This window comes from Anolis sagrei, chromosome 2, assembly GCF_037176765.1.
Source record: "Anolis sagrei isolate rAnoSag1 chromosome 2, rAnoSag1.mat, whole genome shotgun sequence".
NCBI lineage: Eukaryota > Metazoa > Chordata > Lepidosauria > Squamata > Dactyloidae > Anolis > Anolis sagrei.
In genome coordinates, this window is record NC_090022.1 from 172,787,575 (window position 1) to 172,807,371 (window position 19,797).

General features: G+C 44.7%; 2 protein-coding genes across 3 annotated transcripts in view; one reads left to right on the forward strand and one right to left on the reverse strand.

Moving 5' to 3' along the window:
* Positions 1–31: 31 nt before the first annotated feature.
* APEX2 (apurinic/apyrimidinic endodeoxyribonuclease 2) lies at positions 32–11,399 on the reverse strand. The gene is made up of 6 exons (XM_060763297.2): positions 11,228–11,399; positions 7,665–7,748; positions 6,435–6,615; positions 4,373–4,519; positions 2,389–2,458; positions 32–1,751 (listed from the first exon to the last, which is right to left on the reverse strand). Exons 1-6 carry the CDS (start codon positions 11,346–11,348, stop codon positions 774–776), a joined length of 1,581 nt encoding a protein of 526 aa, XP_060619280.2. The 5' UTR covers positions 11,349–11,399; the 3' UTR covers positions 32–773.
* An 8-nt stretch (positions 11,400–11,407) lies between these two features.
* PFKFB1 (6-phosphofructo-2-kinase/fructose-2,6-biphosphatase 1) overlaps positions 11,408–19,797 on the forward strand; it is a 40,482-nt gene continuing 32,092 nt past the window's right edge. The window contains exon 1 of one of the 2 annotated variants that reach the window (XM_067464148.1): positions 11,408–11,479. Coding sequence is in view for 1 of the 2 variants with exons in the window: in XM_060763299.2 (XP_060619282.2) it covers positions 16,694–16,781 (88 nt within the window). In the remaining variant the exon portion in view is untranslated. Of the gene's footprint in view, positions 11,480–16,678; positions 16,782–19,797 lie in introns of those variants that run through there. The other variant, XM_060763299.2, reaches the window with a different exon arrangement.

Here is a 19,797-nt window from a genome sequence, read left to right on the forward strand (position 1 = left end):
TGTCTCCTTCCTCAAAGACGACCATAGGGGGTATTTTTAAATGCAAACATCTTTATTTTATCAAAAGTTTTTAAAAAGTTTCTTTTTTGTCTGTCCCCAAAGAACAAGAGGTCATTTCCCAGCAATGACATATTAGGAGTGAATCACTTCAGGAAACATAGAGAAATTGAGTTGTTGTAGTCTTTTTCGGGCTATATCCTGAAGTTTCGCCTGCATCTATGGCAAGCATTCTTAGAGGGAGCACCTCACAACCTCTGAGGATGCTTGCCATAGATGCAGGCGAAACGTCAGGAGAGAATGCCTCTAGAACACGGCCATATAGCCCGAAAAAACCTACAACGACCCAATTATTCCAGCCATGAAAGCCTTCAACAATACATAGAGAAATTTGCACCACTACCACAAGGCAGCTATTTTGAAGACTCAAGGATACATGCCCAGAAATCTTCAAGGAAGGTGCGTAGCCTCACAGTGAGAGATTCACTGAAGACTCTTCAAGTATAGTTTCCTTTCCTCTTTAAGGTCTGACCAAACATGGTTCAAAATAAGCTCCATCATGTTGTATTGCAATTTCAGGCTTCCAATGTCCCAACCCAAGTGCGACCCCACAAAATGTTTGCCCGGAGCAGGCTTAACTAGCTGGCATTTAGACAGAGCTTACCCAGGGTTAGGGTCAGTCTTTCTATTGAGGTGGACCAATCATGACCCTAACTATTGAAGAGCAATTCCATTCCAGAGTCATCTAAGACCCAGCGTTTTGAAGTTTAAGTCTTTTAAAGATTGCCCCGACTGGCCCACAGGAAGAAGTCACAGCGGGCACGGGGATCAGAGGACTTCCCCAGGGGTCGGGCGCAGACATAAAAGCGCCGACCGCAGTTTGGCCCTGGCTTCTTCACCGTTCGGAGGACACAGGGCTCCCCATGGGCTTTGCAGAGCGGTGGGCGAGCAGGGCCTGGCAGCAGGGACCTCCACAAGGCAGCACTCTGAGTAGGCTTCAAGGTAACTCCATCTTTCCCACAATTCACAGTTTTCTCATTGGCCGCTGCCATGGAGGACTCCTCTCTTGCAATCCCAACAAGTGCCTGGATTTCACTGGCAACTTCCTCACTTCCAGGTTCGTCAACTCCAGCAGTCTCAGCAGGAGGTTCTTTCCCAGAGTTCTCAGTTGTTCTCCATTCTGATTGACACCCAGAACTGTCAGTCCCACCAGTTCTGCTTCCAACTTTGAAGAAGTGACGCAAATCAACTTGCCCCTTCTGTGACTGGCCGATCCGACTCTTTTTGGAGACTACCGTTGCAGCACCCGGCTCCACGCAATCTGGCTTCTGCCTCTTCTCCGGCAGGCCGTTCCGTTCCACTTTCATCAGGAAGCGGCTGAGCTTCTGTTGGGTGCCAGCAAACTCAGGAAGGAAGCGGGTGCAGAGAGGTGGGCAACGGGGAGCCCCCAGGCAGATGCTTTTCAGCACAGCCTGCACAGGACAATGATCAGAGCCAAACACTTCTGGCCTGAGCTGGGCTTCTTTCAGCTCTGACAGCGCCAGAGCCCGATCGGCCAGGATGTAGTCAATGCGGGTCCCATAATTGAGGTGCCGGGACCCTGTCACATTGCACCAGCAGGTATAGGCCTCCTTCTGCGTAGGGTGGAGAAAGCGGAAGGTGTCAACAAAGAGTTCTCCGTGTGGGGAGTCTTTCCCCGGCTCCCACAGGAAACCATCTAACCAGTTGCGTCCAGGATGCTCCTGAAAGGACTCCTGCAGGAGATGAGGGAAGGATTAAGTAGATGCTACCAAACCCAACAATATGTTTTCAAGTGCTTCACAAGTAGGGAAGTTCAAGTCCAGTGGTTCTCAACCTTCCGAATGCCACGACCCATTAATACAGTTCCTCATGTTTTGCTGACCCCCAACCATAAAATTACTTTTGTTGCTACTTCATAACTTTAATTTTGCTACTATTATGAATCGCAATGTACATATCTGTTAAGCAGGATGTATTTTCATTCACTGGACCAAATTTGGCACAAATATCCAATACACCCACATCTAAATACTGGTAGGGTTGGAGGGGATTGATTTTGTCATTTGGGAGATGTAGTTGTTGGGATTTATAATTCACCTAAAATCAAAGAGTATTCTGAACCTCACCAGTGATAGAATTGTGCCAGACTTTCCACACAGAACACCCATGACCAACATAAAATACTGGAGGGATCTGGGAAGAATTGACAATTATTTAGGGGAGATGTAGTTCCCCAACATCCGGAGAGCACTGCGAACCCAAACAACTATGCAAAACAGGTTCCTAAGACATCAGAAATATGTGAACATAACAGCACTTCCAAGACAGAATGAAGAAGTCTACAGAGAAAGAAGCAGGGAACTTGCTCACCAAATCTCCAGGATCACAGTGATCAATGGGTTTGTGTGAAGTGTTGATGTCTCCCATAATGACAACATGCCTAAAATAAAAGAACAGTGTTACATCAGTACCAAATTACAGCCTCAAGCTGAAAAATGACAACCTCACACACCTTCACTGATGCTTAACATCATGGTATATATCAAGGGTCCCCAAACTAAGACCCCTGGGCCAGATGCGGCCCTCCAAGGTCATTTACTGGCCCCCGCCCTAAACTTTAGACTTTGGGTCAGCCTAAGTTTGAAAATACTTGAAGGCGCACAACAACAATCCTCATCAACTTGACTCTCTCATTGGCCAGAAGCAGTTTCACACTTCCCATCAAAATATTGGTAAGATTGTGTTGGTTAAAATTATTCTTTATTTTAAATAATATTGTATTGTTCTTTGTTTTCTTTTTTTTGCAATACAAACAAGATCTGTGCAGTGTGCAAAGGAATTTGTTCAATTTTTTTTCAATCTATAGTCTGCCCCCCTAGTATAAATAGAAAGCAACTCCTAGCATCTAATCAATAGAAGTAATAGAGTAATATTCAGTCCCTGCAACAAAAAAGTAGACTTTGCTGGAGCAGAAGTGGGAAATATGACCTTCCAGATACTGCCAAAACTACTCTCCCCATCATCCTTCATCTCTGGCACTGCAGGAAGGGAACTGAAGCCCAGCAATAATGGAAGGGTCAGGTTCTCCAGAGGTTCTCTAGAGCAGGGAGATGGAACCTTTGACCCTCAAAGTATTTGGGGACTACAATTCCCACAAACCTACGCTGGATGCAGCATCTGGGAACTATGGGCCAGAAAATCTTAAGGGTCAAAGATTCCCCAAAGAAACAGAACATGCAGTCTTCAAACTAGTCACATCACTGCACCCTGTAGCATACGCCAATGAACAGCATTTTTTCCCGAGCTTCCAAGAAATGTCATCCTGAAGTACATCCTACTTACATCCTTTTTACTGTGGAATGACCTGAAAGCCTCTGCAGGCCAAGAAGGTGTTCTGCTAGCTACTGAGCTACAACCCTACTGTAGGAGGGCCTTTAGCATAGCTGGTTAATCACCAGCAGCAATAGATTTTTCCCAACTGAAAGATTGGTAGTTTGAGCCCTGGTCGAGGTGAGCTCCCGACCTTCAGCCTAACTTACTATCCACCTAAGCAGTTCGAAAACAGCTGTGTGTTATGAGTAATCAGCCACCGCCTAAGCAGAGCAGTATTTTATGGCACCATAAAAAGCTAAAGATCAAAAACAGGAGGAAAAGTCTGTGATCAAAAGGCTCGTTGTCATGGAGGATGGAGTGACAGCACCCCCCTGTGCCCAGAATCGAGCATAACCTCCAGAATTCTGAAGTTGGAAAAATGCCGACACATATCTCTATCTGTCTGTCCTGTATGTCTAATGGCACTGACTGTTTGCCGTGTATGTGTTCTGTAATCCACCCTGAGTCCCCTTCAGGGTAAGAAGGGCAGAATATAAATGCTATAAATACATATAAAAATAAATATTGAAAAACATGGCAGTCCTATTGATCCCCTCTGAGCCAAAGCACCACTGTGCAGAATTAGAAGGGCATTTTCCGAGGGAGATCCATGGCCAAGACACCAACATCATACCAGGGTCGGAGACCAAATAATGCCTATACTTTGGCTTAAAAGACTGATTTCCTAACTATATTTGAGGATCCAAAGAATGGATTTTTTAATGAAAAAACTAAACCCTGCCTAAGATCCAATTGAATATAATACAGCACAAATGACAGCATATTTCAACTTTTCCAAAAAATATTATAATTATTATTATTATTATTATTATTATTATTATATTTTGCAAATTACTTATTCCTAACCTGTCTCTTAGTTAAAGTGTTTACACAGTGCTGCCCTAAGGCATAAGCTGCACTAAAGACCAACGAGATTTTATGTCATGTTACTATGCAAACAAGGGCATTAAACTCTACTTACCCCCCAGCTTTAAGAAGAGCTTCAGCCCTGGCTTGAAGGAGATGGTAGAAACGCAGCTTAAATTCTCCTCGTTCTGGTTTTTCAGGGTCAGCACGTGGGCAGTATACATTGATGACTGTCAGGGTGGTTTCCTGCTGTTCTGAAGTGCTGGAGCAAAAAGACAAGGACAACACGGTCCAATAAGGCACTGAGTGCTCAGACTCAAGTTCTTTCTGAGGCAGGATCTAGCGGGTTTCTGGGCCTCCATTATATTATGGAAACCCACAGGCCCCTTTACCCTTAGACTCTTCTTATTGTGCTCCCAAGCCTTCAAGTCTTTGCACATTACCCTATCAATAAGATCCACGGTGCGAATAAAAGCATTTCCCATCAGCTTGTCAATCTCTCAAACACAGCAGCAAATACTAACTGCCAAGTTGTTTCCTGTGCTCACTGGATAAGAATTTTAATTCTACTGTGCCTTATCCTTTACTGATTCATAGAATCATAGAGTTGGAAGAGACCACATGGACCATCCACTCCAACCCCTTGCCATGCAGGAAAAGTGTCATGATAAAATATGCTGTATGGTTTGAGTGAGATTGTATGAAAGGCGTATGAATGTGGCCCAACTGGGCTGAAGATACCATTCTAAGGAATGAGGCCTGGAAAACTACAAGACAGAGGCAAAGGACTTGTGGACTAATTAAAAATTGCTGATGAGATTTGAGAACTGTTGACATCCTGACTTGATTAACTCTTGGTGGAAAAACAACTTGTTTACATTGCCAAAGACAATGGTTCTCTTAAGTAAGGAAGTCAACACTGTGGCTCCTTACAGAAATGTTTACAAGGCTCCTGTATAAGGAAAGCCAATCAATCAGAATCAACATCTGTCCAAGAACTGATGGAATCTGTCTGTCAGTAATTGACAACTTTCAGAACCACATCAACAGGAATACTACATAAAAGGACCTTTCTCTCTCAGAGAGTGTGTGTCAGATCAACTGAACACCATTTCTGAACGCCATCGTGAACTGCTGCCTCCTCTCAAGAAGCTGATCATCTTCAGCAAGAAGAATGGTAAGAATGCTTGATGAATGAATGGATGATGATTGAATGTTAGAGTATATGTGTAAATATTAATGCAATATTCCTCTTTGTCTATGTAACCAATATAATTATTATAAAACCTAGTACTGGAGTCTGTGTCTATTTTTTCTCTGAAAGTGCCTAATGCAACCTGTCTCACTAAAAGCGGAATAAAAGAACCTATTTAATGTTTTTAAAAGTACTTATGACAAAAGCATCATCAAAACACCCCAGACCGATGGCCATCTGCTTCTGTTTAAAAGCCTCCAAAGAGGGGGCCTCCACCAAACTCCAAGGCAGTGAGTTCCACTGCTGAACAGCTCTTACAGTCAGAAAGTTCTTCCTCATGTTCAAGTGGAATCACAATCTCATATGCTCCGTAATGGTTTTAAGCTATGATTACATTTCGGCTTGATGGATTACAGTATTTGAAACTATACTAAGTTGCTTGAAAAGCAATGCAACATACACTGTTTATGGCATGGAACTTTGCCATGTAGTTCTGTGGAATGCAGTATTGACAGCAAAGAAGCTGTATACTGAAACTGAACTTAAGAACTGGCATGATACAACAGCGGGGTGTGTATTTGTGTGTGAGAGAAAATGAGGCAACCATTCACCGCCTTCTTATTTTGTCTTTGCAGCATTTTAAAAAAAATCTGTTATTGAAAAAGTACAGTTCCTAATAGGCAAACAAGCTCTATTTTAACCTGTTTTAAATTATGTATTTATGTGTGTTCGGCATTAATTGTTGTGAGTCTGTACACCGCCCTGAGTCGCCTTTGGGCTGAAAAGGGTGGGATAAAAGTGTGGTAAATAAATAAATAAATAAATAAATAAATAAATAAGTATTTTTAATTTTGGTGCTCCCAACTGCAGAGTAGTTTGAAAGAAAATATCCTTGCTGACATGACACTCACAATCATGACAAGGCTAGCAACAGGTCCTCCCTACAACCCCTTTCCCTTCCCAGCTTTGGCTCACTCCTTACCAAATGCGATGGCGGGTGATCACAGCCCGGCCCTCACTATCCAGGGCCTGGAGCTCTTCTGTGGTGAAGGCCTCTGGGGCTCCATAGCAACCGACGGCCCCTTCATGCTTGGTCCAGAGCCCAGAGAGGCCCTCCTCAGCCGCCTCTGGAGTAGCAGTGGCTTTACAGAAGGTTGCAACACCTGGATAAAAAGGGATTCAAGGAAAGTTAAGAGGCGGCACAATAGCCATGTTTAAATATTTGAAGCAATGACACTTTGAGGACGAGGTAAGCTTGTTTTCCGCTGCTCTGGAGACTAGGACACAACAGAACAATACATTCAAATAGCAAGAAAAAAGATTCCACCGAAACATTAGGAAAACCTTCTTGATAGTAAGAGATGTTCATTAGAGGAATATGTTGCCTTACAGTATGATGGAGCTTTCTTCTTTGGAAGTTCCTAAATAGCTGCTATATGGTCATCTGTCAGGAGTGCTTTGACTATGTTCCTACTTGGCAGAAAGGAGTTGAACTGGATATTCTTTTGAATTTGTTCCAGCTCTAGGATTCGAAGATGGCTGTGCCATTCACTCTCTGGGAATGAAAACGGTGCTGCCTGGCTGGTATTTGGACTGGATGCAGCAGGTCTACACAACATCCACAAGCAAGGGAGTGTATAGAGCAGCGGTTTTCAACCTAGAAGTCTCGACCCCCAGGGGGGTCACTGGACCATTTTCTGGGGTCGTGAAGGCGCCCCGGTTGGCCCCGCCCTCTCCGCCTCCTCAAAATGGCTGCCGGAAGGGGTGGGGGTCAAGCGGAAGTCAGTGGTCTGTGGAAGGCTGAATAGGTTGACGGTACTGCAAATCCCATCATCTGTTTTCCATACTCCCCAAACATATTTTTTCTGATTAATCACAATGCTTTAATTATGTCGTATTTGTAATAATGAAAACACATCCTGCATATCAGATATTTCCATTACGATTCGTAACAGTCGCAAAATTAGTTATAAAGGAGTAACAAAAATAATTTTATGGTTGGGGGTCACCACAACATGAGGAACCATATTTAGGGGTCAGGGTGTTAGAAAGTTTGAGAACCACTGGTATAGAGGGTCTGCAAAGGAGCCTTGACAAGTTTATTGCTACAGATAGAGACAACGTTCACATCACAGCAGAAACCCTGGCAACACAGGAGAGGCATAAAGCTTGCCATTTCCCTATTTTGAGTGCCCCCCCCCCCCCACATTACCTGAGTAGCCACTGCGAGTACGGCTGAAGCTAAAATATGCATTGTAGCCCTCCACTACAGCCAGCGGCTCCTCAAGCAGGTCTCCTAAAAACAAGACAAAAAAAGAAATGTGGACAAAAAGTCAAGGAAGAGGCATTTTGAAGTCCACTTTCTGACATGTAAAAGAATCTCAGGATGCAGAATTAATACATATTGACACCACTTTGACTGCCGTGGTTCAATGCTATGGAACTCTACGACTCATAATTTTACAAGGTCTTTTGCCTTTACTGCCACAGAGGGATGGTGCCTCACCAAGCTACAGCTCCAAGGATCCATAGCATTGAGCCAGGGAAGTCAAAGCGGTGTCAAACTGCATGAATTCTACATTGTAGATGCACCCCCAGTCTGTATTCAGAGTTTATTTTCAAAGGATCTCAAGTACTAAAAGTACCATATATTCTGGCATAGGAGATTACTTTTTCACCCAAGAAAATTTTCTCAAAAGTCAGGGGTCGTCTTATACGTGGGAGTCGTCTTACACGCAGGAGTAGCCTTATGCATGGGAGTTGTCTTATATGTGGGAGTAATCTTATAGGTCTGGAGTCGTCTTATATATCTGTGGCGGGTGCTGAAACTTCCACTCCGAATCTGTGGTTGCTGCATATGGTGGGGGGAGCTCAAAAATGGCAGTGGCCGCGTCCCTAACATATGCCACAACTGTATGAAAGCATTAAGGGCTACGCTGTACAAGAATGGTAGAATAATAATAAACCTTTATTTGTACCCCGCTACCATCTCCCGAAGGTGTGGAGAAGAGCAAACCACTGACCACCTGCTGCAATGCAACCTGAGCCCAGCCACATGCACAATGGAGGACCTCCTTGCGGCAACATCAGAAGCACGCCAAGTGGCCAGATACTGGTCAAAGGACATTTAATCAACTACCAAGCTTGCAAACTTTGTATTTTGTTTGTTTGTTTGTTAAAAAATGCAATATAACTGTTATTTATTTATTATTTATTTACTTTGCTTCTATACTGTGAAGACATCTGCCCTTGCACTGTGCTACTCTGCTGCTGAGTATGCATGCCCAGTGTGGAACACCTCTCACCATACTAAAACAGTGGATGTGGCTCTTAATGAGACATGCCGCATTATCACGGGGTGTCTGCGCCCTACACCACTGGAGAAATTACACTGCTTAGCCGGTATTGCACTACCTGGCATCCGCTGGGAAGTAGCAGCCACTAGTGAAAGGACCAAGGCAGAGACATCTCCAGCTCATCCCCTGTTTGGGTATCAGCCAGCACGCCAACGACTTAAATCTAGACATAGTTTTCTAAGATCTACAGAGACACTCGCTGGAACACCTCAGCAAGCGAGAGCCCAAAAGTGGCAGGCTCAAATCCAGCACCTCAACCAATGGCTGATACCAAATAAGAGACTCCCTCCTGGGCACACAGAAGACTGGGCGACTTGGAAGGCATTGAACAGACTGCGCTCTGGCACCACGAGATGCAGAGCCAACCTTCAGAAATGGGACTACAAAATAGAATCCTCGACATGCGAGTGTGGAGAAGAACAAACCACTGACCACCTGCTGCAATGCAACCTGAGCCCTGCCACATGCACAATGGACGACCTTCTCGCAGCAACACCGGAAGCACTCCAAGTGGCCAGATACTGGTCAAAGGACATTTAACCAGCTACCAAACTCACAAGTTGTGTATTTTTCTGTTTGTCTGCTTTGTTCTGTTAGACTGGTTGTTCTGACACGACAAATAAACAAACAAATAAATATACCGCTGTTCTCAGCCCGAAGGCGACTCACAGCGGTTCACAAGACACAGAACACAGCAGAATTCAACACCAATATAAAACAGTTAACAACCTAATCTAATATACAATTCATACACAATTACTATGATAACCATTCATTGGCGTCTCGTCACTAAAAACATGATCCAAATTCGTCATCCATTGTTCCATTCCTATGTCATTAACAGTCTTTGCACTAATTATTCGAACGCCTGCACAAATAACCAGGTCTTTACTTTTTTGCAGATGGTGCTAATCTAATATCTGTGGGAAGGGCGTTCCACAGCCGGGGAGCCACCACCTAGAAGGCCCTGTCTCTCGTCCCCGCCAGCCGCGCTTGTGAAGCTGGCGGGATCGAGAGCAGGGCCTCCCCGGAAGATCTCAAAGTTCTGGTGGGTTCATAGGCAGAGATGCGGTCAGATAGGTAGCTTGGGCCAGAACCGTTTAGGGCAGGGGTCAGGAACCTTCGGCCCTCCAGGTGTGGTGGACTTCAACTCCCACAATTCCTTGAGGCTCGGCATTCGCCCCAAAGGCTTACCTTGGCCTCAAGGAATTGTGGGAGTTGAAGTCCACCACACCTGGAGGGCCGAAGGTTCCCCATGCCTGGTTTAGGGCTTTAAAGGTCAACACCAGCACTTTGAATTGAGCCCGGTAGCAAGTCGGCAGCCAGTGGAGTTGGCGCAACATGGGGGTTGTATGCTCCCTGCATCCCGCTCCTGTTAGTATCATGGCTGCCGAGCGTTGGACTAGTTGAAGCTTCCGAGCTGTCTTAAAAGGCAACCCCACGTGGAGAGTGTTGCAGTAATCTAGGCAGGATGTAACCAGAGCGTGGACTACCGTGGCCAAGTCAGACTTCCCAAGGTACGGGCACAGCTGGCGCACAAGCTTTAGCTGTGCAAATGCTCCCCTGGTCACTGCCGAAACCTGGGGTTCCAGGCTCAGCGATGAGTCCAGGGTCACACCCAAGCTGCGAACCTGAGTCTTCAGGGGGAGTGTGACCCCATCCAACACAGGCTGTAACCCTATACCCTGTTCGGCCTTGCGACTGACCGGGAGTACCTCTGTCTTGTCTGGATTCAATTTCAATTTGTTTGCCCTCATCCAGACCGTCACAGCGGCCAAGCACCGGTTCAGAACCTCGACAGCCTCCTTAGTAGCAGGTGGAAAGGAGTGACAGAGTTGGACATCATCTGCGTACAGATGGCACCGTACCCCGAAACTCCAGGTGATATCCCCCAGCGGCTTCATGTATATGTTAAACAACATGGGAGACAGAATTGAACCCTGTGGAACCCCACAAGACAACGGTTGTGAGGTTGAACAGGTGTCTCCCAATAACACCTTCTGGGAACGGCCCTCTAGGAATGACCGGAGCTGTAAGACAGATAACTGTAAAACAGTTATCATCCAGATGATGTGGTCTGAACTGGATTATAGACTCATAGTGTAGTGTAGACTCATAGTGTAGTGTATATGAGTGTAGACTCATATAACCAAAAGCAGCTAGTGTGGATTATCTACTTTGACAATCTGGATTCTATGGCAGTGTAGATCCATCCTCGGTGGAACCTTGCATTTTGTGGGTTTTGTTGTTTTCCTGTTTCTTCTGTTACTACATTTCACCTGGGAGTTGTTTGTTTGTTGTTTTGCAATCAAGAACATGGACTTTTGCTTACATATCTGAGCTGGCATTGCAACAGGGTGCGTGTGTGTGTGTGTATGTGTGTGAGAGAGAGCAAAAAAGTCAGGAGGCCCTGACTCACGTGTAATCTTGGTCTCCTGCAGGCAGATGACGTCAGCCCCCAAGGCGTCCAGGAGCGGCTTCAGCCCCGCGGCCCCCGCGCCCGCCCGCAGCCCGTTCACGTTCCAACTGAGCAGCCGCATCGCGGGCAAAGCGAGGACAAACCAGCCCCGACGTCACTTCCGCCCCCTCCGAACGCGCCAAGAAGGAGGCAGAGAAGCACTTCCGGTTTGGTTTGGAATCGGCTCTGTCCAGGGAAACAGTGTACCGAATAGTAAGCTATCCATGAGAGTTTCAATCACGAGCAGCCTTGATTCATTTTTTTACACACACACACACACACACACAATATTAGGTTCTTGTGGGCTTTTTCGAGCTATATGGCCATGTTCTAGAGGCATTCTCTCCTGACGTTTCGCCTGCATCTATGGCAAGCATCCTCAGAGGTAGTGAGGTCTGTTGGAATAAGGACAATGGGTTTATATATCTGTGGAATGGCTGGGGTGGGGCAAGGAGCTCTTCCTTGCTGAAACTAGGTGTGAATGTTTCAACTGACCACCTTCATTAGCAGTTGAAGGCCTGCCTGAGCCTGGAGAATCTTTTGTTGAGAGGTGTTAAGATGTGCCTGGTTGTTTCCTCTCTGCTATTTTGCTGTTGTAATGTTAGAGTTTTTTAATACTGGTAGCCAGATTTTGTTCATTTTCATGGTCTCTTCCTTTCTGTTGAAATTGTCCACATGCTTGTGGATTTCAATGGCTTCTCTGTGTAGTCTGACATGGTGGTTGTTGGTGTGGTCCAGCATTTCTGTGTTCTCAAATAATATGCTGTGTCCAGGTTGGTTCATCAGGTGCTCTGCTATGGCTGACTTCTCTGGTTGAAGTAGTCTGTAGTGCCTTTCATGTTCCCTGATTCGTGTTTGGGCAATGCTGCGTTTGGTGGTCCCTATGTAGACTTGTCCACAGTTGCATGGTATACGGTCGATTTTAATGGCTTCTCTGTGTAGTCTAACATGGTGGTTGTTGGTGTGGTCCAGCATTTCTGTGTTCTCAAATACTCCACCTCAGACATCAGAAGAGCTTCAAGACCAAGAACAAGCCACGAGAGTAAAGACGAAGATCCACCCAGAGGAAAAGTGTTCTTGCCATACATCAAGGGAACCACTGACCGCATAGGGAAGCTGATGAGGAAACACAACATACAAACTATCTACAGACCCACCAAGAAAATCCAACAAATGCTACGTTCAGCAAAGGACAAGAGGGATCCTCTCACTTCTGCAGGAGTCTATTGTATACCATGCAGCTGTGGACAAGTCTACATAGGGACCACCAAACGCAGCATTGCCCAAACATGAATCAAGGAACATGAAAGGCACTGCAGACTACTTCAACCAGAGAAGTCAGCCATAGCAGAGCACCTGATGAACCAGCCTGGACACAGCATATTATTTGAGAACACAGAAATGCTGGACCACTCCAACAACCACCATGTCAGACTAAACAGAGAAGCCATTGAAATCCACAAGCATGTGGACAATTTCAACAGAAAGGAGGAGACCATGAAAATAAACAAAATCTGGCTACCAGTATTAAAAAACTCTAAAATTACAACAGCAAAACAACAGAGAGGAAGCAACCAGGCACATCTTAACACCTCTCAGCAAGAGATTTTCCCAGGCTCAGGCAGGCTTTCAAATGCTAATGAAGGTGGTCAGTTGAAACATTCACACCTAGCTCCAGCAGAGAAGAGCTCTTTGCCCCAGCCATTCCACAGATATATAAACCTATTGTCCTAATTCCAGCAGACCTCACTACCTCTAAGGATGCTTGCCATAGATGCAGGCGAAACGTCAGGAGAAATGCCTCTAGAACATGGCTCTATAGCCCAAAAGAACCCACAAGAACCTAGTTATTCCAGCCATGAAAGCCTTCGACAATACAAGGTTCTCAACCCTCTTAATGCTGCGACCCCTTATTACAGTTCCTAATGTTGTGGTGACCCCCAACCATAAAATTATTTTCGTTGCTGCTTTCATAACTTTAATTTTGCTACTGTCATGAATTGTAATGTAAATATCTGATATTTTCATTCACTGGACGAAATTTGGTACAAATACTCAATGTGCCCAAATTTGATTACCTTTGGGGATTGTTTTTGTCATTTGGGAATTGTAGTTGCTGGGATTTATAGTTACTCTTTGTTCATTCGTTCAGTCGTCTCCGACTCTTCGTGACCTCATGGACCAACCCACGCCAGAGCTCCCTGTCGGCCGTCACCACCCCCAGCTCCTTCAAGGTCAGTCCAGTCACTTCAAGGATGCCATCCATCTTGCCCTTGGTCGACCCCTCTTCCTTTTTCCTTCCATTTTCCCCAGCATATTTGTCTTCTCTAGGCTTTGCTGTCTCCTCATGATGTGGCCAAAGTACTTCAACTTTGTCTCTTTAGTATCCTTCCCTCCAATGAGCAGCCGGGCTTTATTTCCTGGAGGATGGACTGGTTGGATCTTCTCGCAGTCCAAGGCACTCTCAGAACTTTCCTCCAACACCACAGTTCAAAAGCATCGATCTTCCTTCGCTCAGTCTTCCCTAAGGTCCAGCTCTCACATCCGTAGGTTACTACAGGGAATACCATAGCTTTGACTAGGCAGATCTTTGTTGCCAGTGTGATGTCTTTACTCTTCACTATCTTATCGAGACTGGACATTGCTCTCCTCCCAAGAAGTAAGCGTCTTCTGATTTCCTGGCCACAGTCTGCATCTGCAGTAATCGTTGCGCCTAGAAATACAAAGTCTGTCACGGCCTCCACATTTTCTCCCTCTATTTTCCAGTTGTCAATCATTCTTGTTGCCATAATCTTGGTTTTTTTGATGTTTGGCAGCAACCCAGCTTTTGCGCTGGGTTGCAGCTCATTGGAGGGATACTAGAGACAAAGTGATAGTTACTCTACAATCAAAGAGAGAAAATGAAGGAGCTGGGGGTGGTGACGGCCGACAGGGAGCTCTGGCGTGGGCTGGTGCATGAGGTCACGAAGAGTCGGAGACGACTGAACGAATGAACAACAACAACAACAAGTTCACCTACATCCAGAGAGCACTGTGGACTCAATCAAGGATGAATCTGGATGAAATTGGGCACAAATACTCAATCTGGCCAAATGCGAAGAGTGGTGGAGTTTGGGGGAAAATAGACCTTGACATTTGGGAGTTGTAGTTACTGGGATTTATAGTTCACCTACAGTCAAAGAGCATTCTGAACTCCACCAATGATAGAATTGGGCCAAACTTCCCAAACAGAACTCCCAAGTCCGACAGAAGATACAGTATTGTTCTGGTGGTCTTTGGCAACCCCTTCGGCACCCCCTCACAAACCCCAGGTTGAGAAATGCTGTATGAAAGGGGTTGCTTTTGCATCATTATACCCCTACCACACACACACAGTTCTTTTAGAAAAGAAATTCTGGGTGGCAAACAGGTTCCTTTTCAGTTTAGCCCCTTCTACACTGTCACTGTGTGGATCATAATAAATTGTGGCAAGTTCTTGGTGGTATGGGCATACCAAGCCACCTTGTCTCTCTCCTGAGGAATCTCTATAAGGACCAAGTAGCAACAGTCAGAACTGACCATGGAACAACAGACTAGTTCAAGATTGGAAAAGGCGTACGGCAGGGTTGTGTACTCTCCCCCAACCTATTCAACTTGTATGCAGAACACATCATGTGATGTGCAAGGCTTGACGAATGCAAGCCGTTTAGCAGGGTTGTACTTACTTAGGCGATCCCTCGTAGTCCAAGGATGATGGTCCTCCAGGCGGTGAGTCCGTAGGTGACTGTGGAGCCCTACTCTTGATCTCCATCTTCTCCCACAGTGAGGGCCTCAGTTTCCAGGTCGAAGGCAGTTCCGGTCGGGGTTGGCTTGACATGCCTTCCTCTTGTCACGTTTCTCTCTTTCGTCCTCCATTCATGCCTCCTCAAATTCTGCAGCACTGCTGGTCACAGCTGACCTCCAGCTGGAACGCTCAAGGGCCAGGGCTTCCCAGTTCTCAGTGTCTATACCAGAGTTTTTAAGGTTGGCTTTGAGCCCATCTTTAAATCTCTTTTCCTGCCCACCAACATTCCATTTTCCGTTCTTGAGTTCGGAGTAGAGCAACTGCTTTGGGAGACGGTGGTCGGGCATCCGGACAACGTGGCCAGTCCAGTGGAGTTGATGGCGGAAGGCCATTGCTTCAATGCTGGTGGTCTTTGCTTCTTCCAGCACGCTGACATTTGTCCACTTGTCTTCCCAAGAGATTTGCAGGACTTTTCGGAGGCAGCGCTGATGGAATTGCATGAGTTGCATGTGACTTCTGTAGACAGTCCACGTTTCGCAGGCATATAGCAGGGTTGGGAGGACAATAGCTTTATAGACAAGCACCTTGGTATCCCTATGGATGTCCCGGCCCTCAAACACTCTCTGCTTCATTCAGAAAAAAGCTGCACTCGCAGAGCTCAGGCGGTGTTGAATTTCAGTGTCAATGTTGACTTTTCTGGAGAGGTGGCTGTCAAGGTAGCAGCAGGGTTGTATCCTCTCATCCAACCTATTCAATTTGTATGCAGAACACATCATGCGATGTGCGGGGCTTGACAAATGCAAGGCTGGGGTTAATATTGCTGGAAGAAACATTAACAACCTTAGATATGCAGATGACACCACTTTGATGGGCAAAAGCGAGGAGGAACTGAGGAGACTTCTAACCAAAGTGAAAGAAGAAAGTGCAAACGCTGGGTTGCAGTTAAACATAAAAAAACCAAGATCATGGCAACTAGACTGATTGATAACTGGCAAATAGAGAAAACGTGGAGGCAGTGACAGGGTTTGTATTTCTAGGTGCAGAAAACCTGGGATCCGATCCTGGGATATAGGGCCTGTAGGCCCTTTGGGGCTACTATGTTTGCTTTACTAGGGCCCCTTCTACACAGCCATATAAAATCTAGATTATCTACTTTGATCCAGATTATATGGCAATGTAGACTCATATAACTCAGTTCAAACAAGAATGTGGATTATCTGCTTTGAGTCCGGGGGGGGGGGGGGTCACCTCTGATATCACCTGCTCTACACAAAAGACCCAGGTGTACTTACCTGCCAGTTGTGTACAAACCATATGTCCCATGGAAAATCTATGGTTGAGTCATCTATTTGCTTTGTTCAAAAACAAATGCAGAGGGGAGAGGGGTTGAACAGGAAGCCTGCAGGAAAAAACTTCCTCCACTCATTTAATAGCGGATTCTCCAGAAATCCCACCGCCCTGAAGAGCCCAGTCCCTCTTTGAGTGCCTTCCACTCCACTCTGCTGTGGGGATAATATTACTGCTGACCTTTCTATCACGGCCACATGGGTCCTTTTGGAAAGACTCCTGGATAGTTTTGCCTCTGGCTTGTGGCTGCAGTGAATAACACCCCCAGCTTGAAACCTGACCCTGGTGGAAATCCTCCTTGCTTTCTGCCGGGTGTAATGACATGGCAGATCCCCCCTACACCGTGTCTTCTAGCAAATAGGGAAGGCCGAGAAGCAATGGAGGAAAAAACAGCCAAAATCCCAGGTAGGGACATCCAAGGGACAGCAGCAAGGCTGACACAGCTAGAGATTTTGGAGAAAGCTTCAGAGTGCAGGCGGGGAAACTTGTCACTTTATAAATAGACAAAATGACCCTTTATCCAGGCAGCATATCTGTGTCATTACGGCAGAAATTAGGACAGTTATTTACTTCTGCTTCTTGTTAATTTGAGTCAAAGCCTGTAATGTGTGCTTGAAGGTACCTTAAGTATACTGTATTTCCTGGCCTGGCACACTAACTGGAGGTAGCAAGCTGAAGAGAGCTGGGAAGTGTGGATGGGATCAAAAAATGGGCTGTGGGTATGCAGAATATTTACTGTACCATGCTGTATATAGCTTGGGTTGAAAAGCCAGGTCTTCTATGTTCAGTGTTGCCTTTCTTTTGTTGTTGTTTATTTGTTCAGTCGCTTCCGACTCTTTGTGACCTCATGGACCAGTCCACGCCAGAGCTCCCTGTCAACCGTGGCCACCTCCAGCTCCTTCAGTTTTGGAGTTGTAGTTCACTACATCCAGAGAGCACTATGGACTCAAACAATGAAGGATCTAGACCAAACTTGTCATGAATACTCCATATGCTCAAATGTAAACACAGTTGGAGTTTGGGGGAAACAGACCTTTGACATTTGGTAGTTTCAGTTACTGAGATTTATAGTTCACCTACAATCAAAGAGCATTCTGAACCCCATCAACGATAGAATTGGGCCAAAGTTCCTACACAGAACCCACATGACCAACATAAAATACTGTGTTTTCTGGTGGTCTTTGGAGACCCTCCTGACACCCCCTCGCGATCCCCCAGGGGTCCCGACCCCCAGGTTGAGAAATACTGCTATAGATAATAGGGAATTTACTATTTTGATTATACTTGGGCCAGAAGCATACCATAGAATAGCATTGGAGAACCTAGAGACCATCCAGTCCAACTCCCTTCACCAGGGCAAGAAAACATAATCAAAGCCCTTCTGACAAAGCCATCCAGCCATAGATAGATAGATAGATAGATAGATAGATAGACAGACCGACCGACAGATAGATGATTCACACACACAAATTATCTTGAAATTGCAATATTCCCAATGTTTAATTTTTTTAAGGAATTATAATGCCAGGCTCATGAAATAAGATTTTGGGAGAGAAAAGTCAATGCTTGACAAAAGACCTTACTCCACATCACTGAAGTGATTCAACACAAGCAAATTTGATATTCCATCCCATGTACTCCCATTTCTATACACATCAGGAGCTCAAAAGACAATTTCTCCCCGACTCTTATCCACCACCACCCGCTCTCTGTTAAACACCTCTAAAACAGTTCCCAGATAAAGCATCATGAACAACAAGTGCAATTCTGTCTGTGTCGTTCAATGGACTCTGTGATGCTTCATCAGAGAACTGTTTTAGAAGTGTTTAGAAACTGGGGGGACGGGAGGGTGATGAAGTCCTCAGTCTTCTTGTTTTCACTAGCCCTGCTAAATGGAAAGTGCAGTCCTCAGAGAATCTAACCATGAACTTTGAAATAAATTCACTTTAACCCATGATTAGGCACTTTGGCATGGGCCCATGGCATACACAGACCTGGACAGCGTGTTCAGGTTGGTATCTCTCACGTGGGTTGCAATATTGACTCAAGGGCATTCCTCTCAATACCCTGTTCTCAAGCCCTGAACTGCTAGCTTACCAAACCAAGAAGGGAGTAATCTAAAATAATCAATCACAACCTGAGTTATAAAAATCAATCTGTTTCTCTTCCTCCTGTGTTACACTTTTCAACACTTCTTCAGAAAACAAGTTGAAATTAAAAGTTCAACACTGGACGAATTTTAGAAGCATAGCTATTGCTAGGATTCATTGCGCCAGACTCTACCTGTTTGCCCTGTAAATGTTAAAAACTACAAGCTTAATAATAATAATAATTTTAAAAGGCTACAACCCTATTTCTGCATTAACATAAAGATGTTTGAAAGTTAAGTGCTTGACGCTTGGGAATAAATAGATCTGTCAATTTAAATTTCTCTGATTTTCAAATTGAAATTCTTTCCATTCAAACTATGAATAAATTTGTTAATTCTTGGAAATCCCTATTCAAAAAATGAACTGCATCCTTTTTATAGTAAAGCACACTTAGTTATCTTCCCTTTTAAGAAACATCTTTGAATTTGTATAACTGCAATGACTCTACAAGGAACTTAACATGCACAAGACAGTCAGCATTATTATTATTATTATTATTATTATTATTATTATTACCCAATTTTTCTCTCCACAAAGAAGACTCAAAGTGGCTTACATTACATTACATACATTAAAAGTATCTCAATACAATTTAAAATCCAAAAATATACAAACATTAAAAAAGAATTAAAAATCAATAAAATTATTATTTGAAACACAACAAGATGAGTCCACAGCAGACACTCTGCTGGCTGTTGTATTGGATCACACATCGGACACTTCCCAAGTGTGTAGGACTGAGTGATGTATTGGCAAATAATGCATGTAGATCCCAGTAAGGTAACCTTTTGCAGCTGGCAGATGGTAATTTTGTCAACGCCAGTTGTATTTAAGTGCAGGCCAAGGTCTTTAGACACTGCACTCAGTGTGTTGATCACCACTGGGTCCAGTGCCAGAGTCTTTGCATTATTATTATAAATTATTATTATTATTATTATTATTTCACCCAGGGGTCTCGAGGGGACTCAAAGCGGCTTACAACAATCAATGATATTAACTAAACATTAACAGTTAAAATCCATAGTTTTCTGTGTGCAGATTTCTGTTTTACACTTTCATTTTTAGACAGCTTATTTTTTTAGCCCACGTGGTTATAATGAAAAATAGATTGCATTTACCCCTAAAAATATAGAAGTCTCAGTGAACTTTAACTTCACTTAGAGTATGCAATTTCTTCACCCAGCACTGCTTATGTCCCCAATCTTCACATTTGCCCTTAAGAACACTCTGAACTCACAGTTTGCCCAAGAAAACAATTTTTGAATCCTACC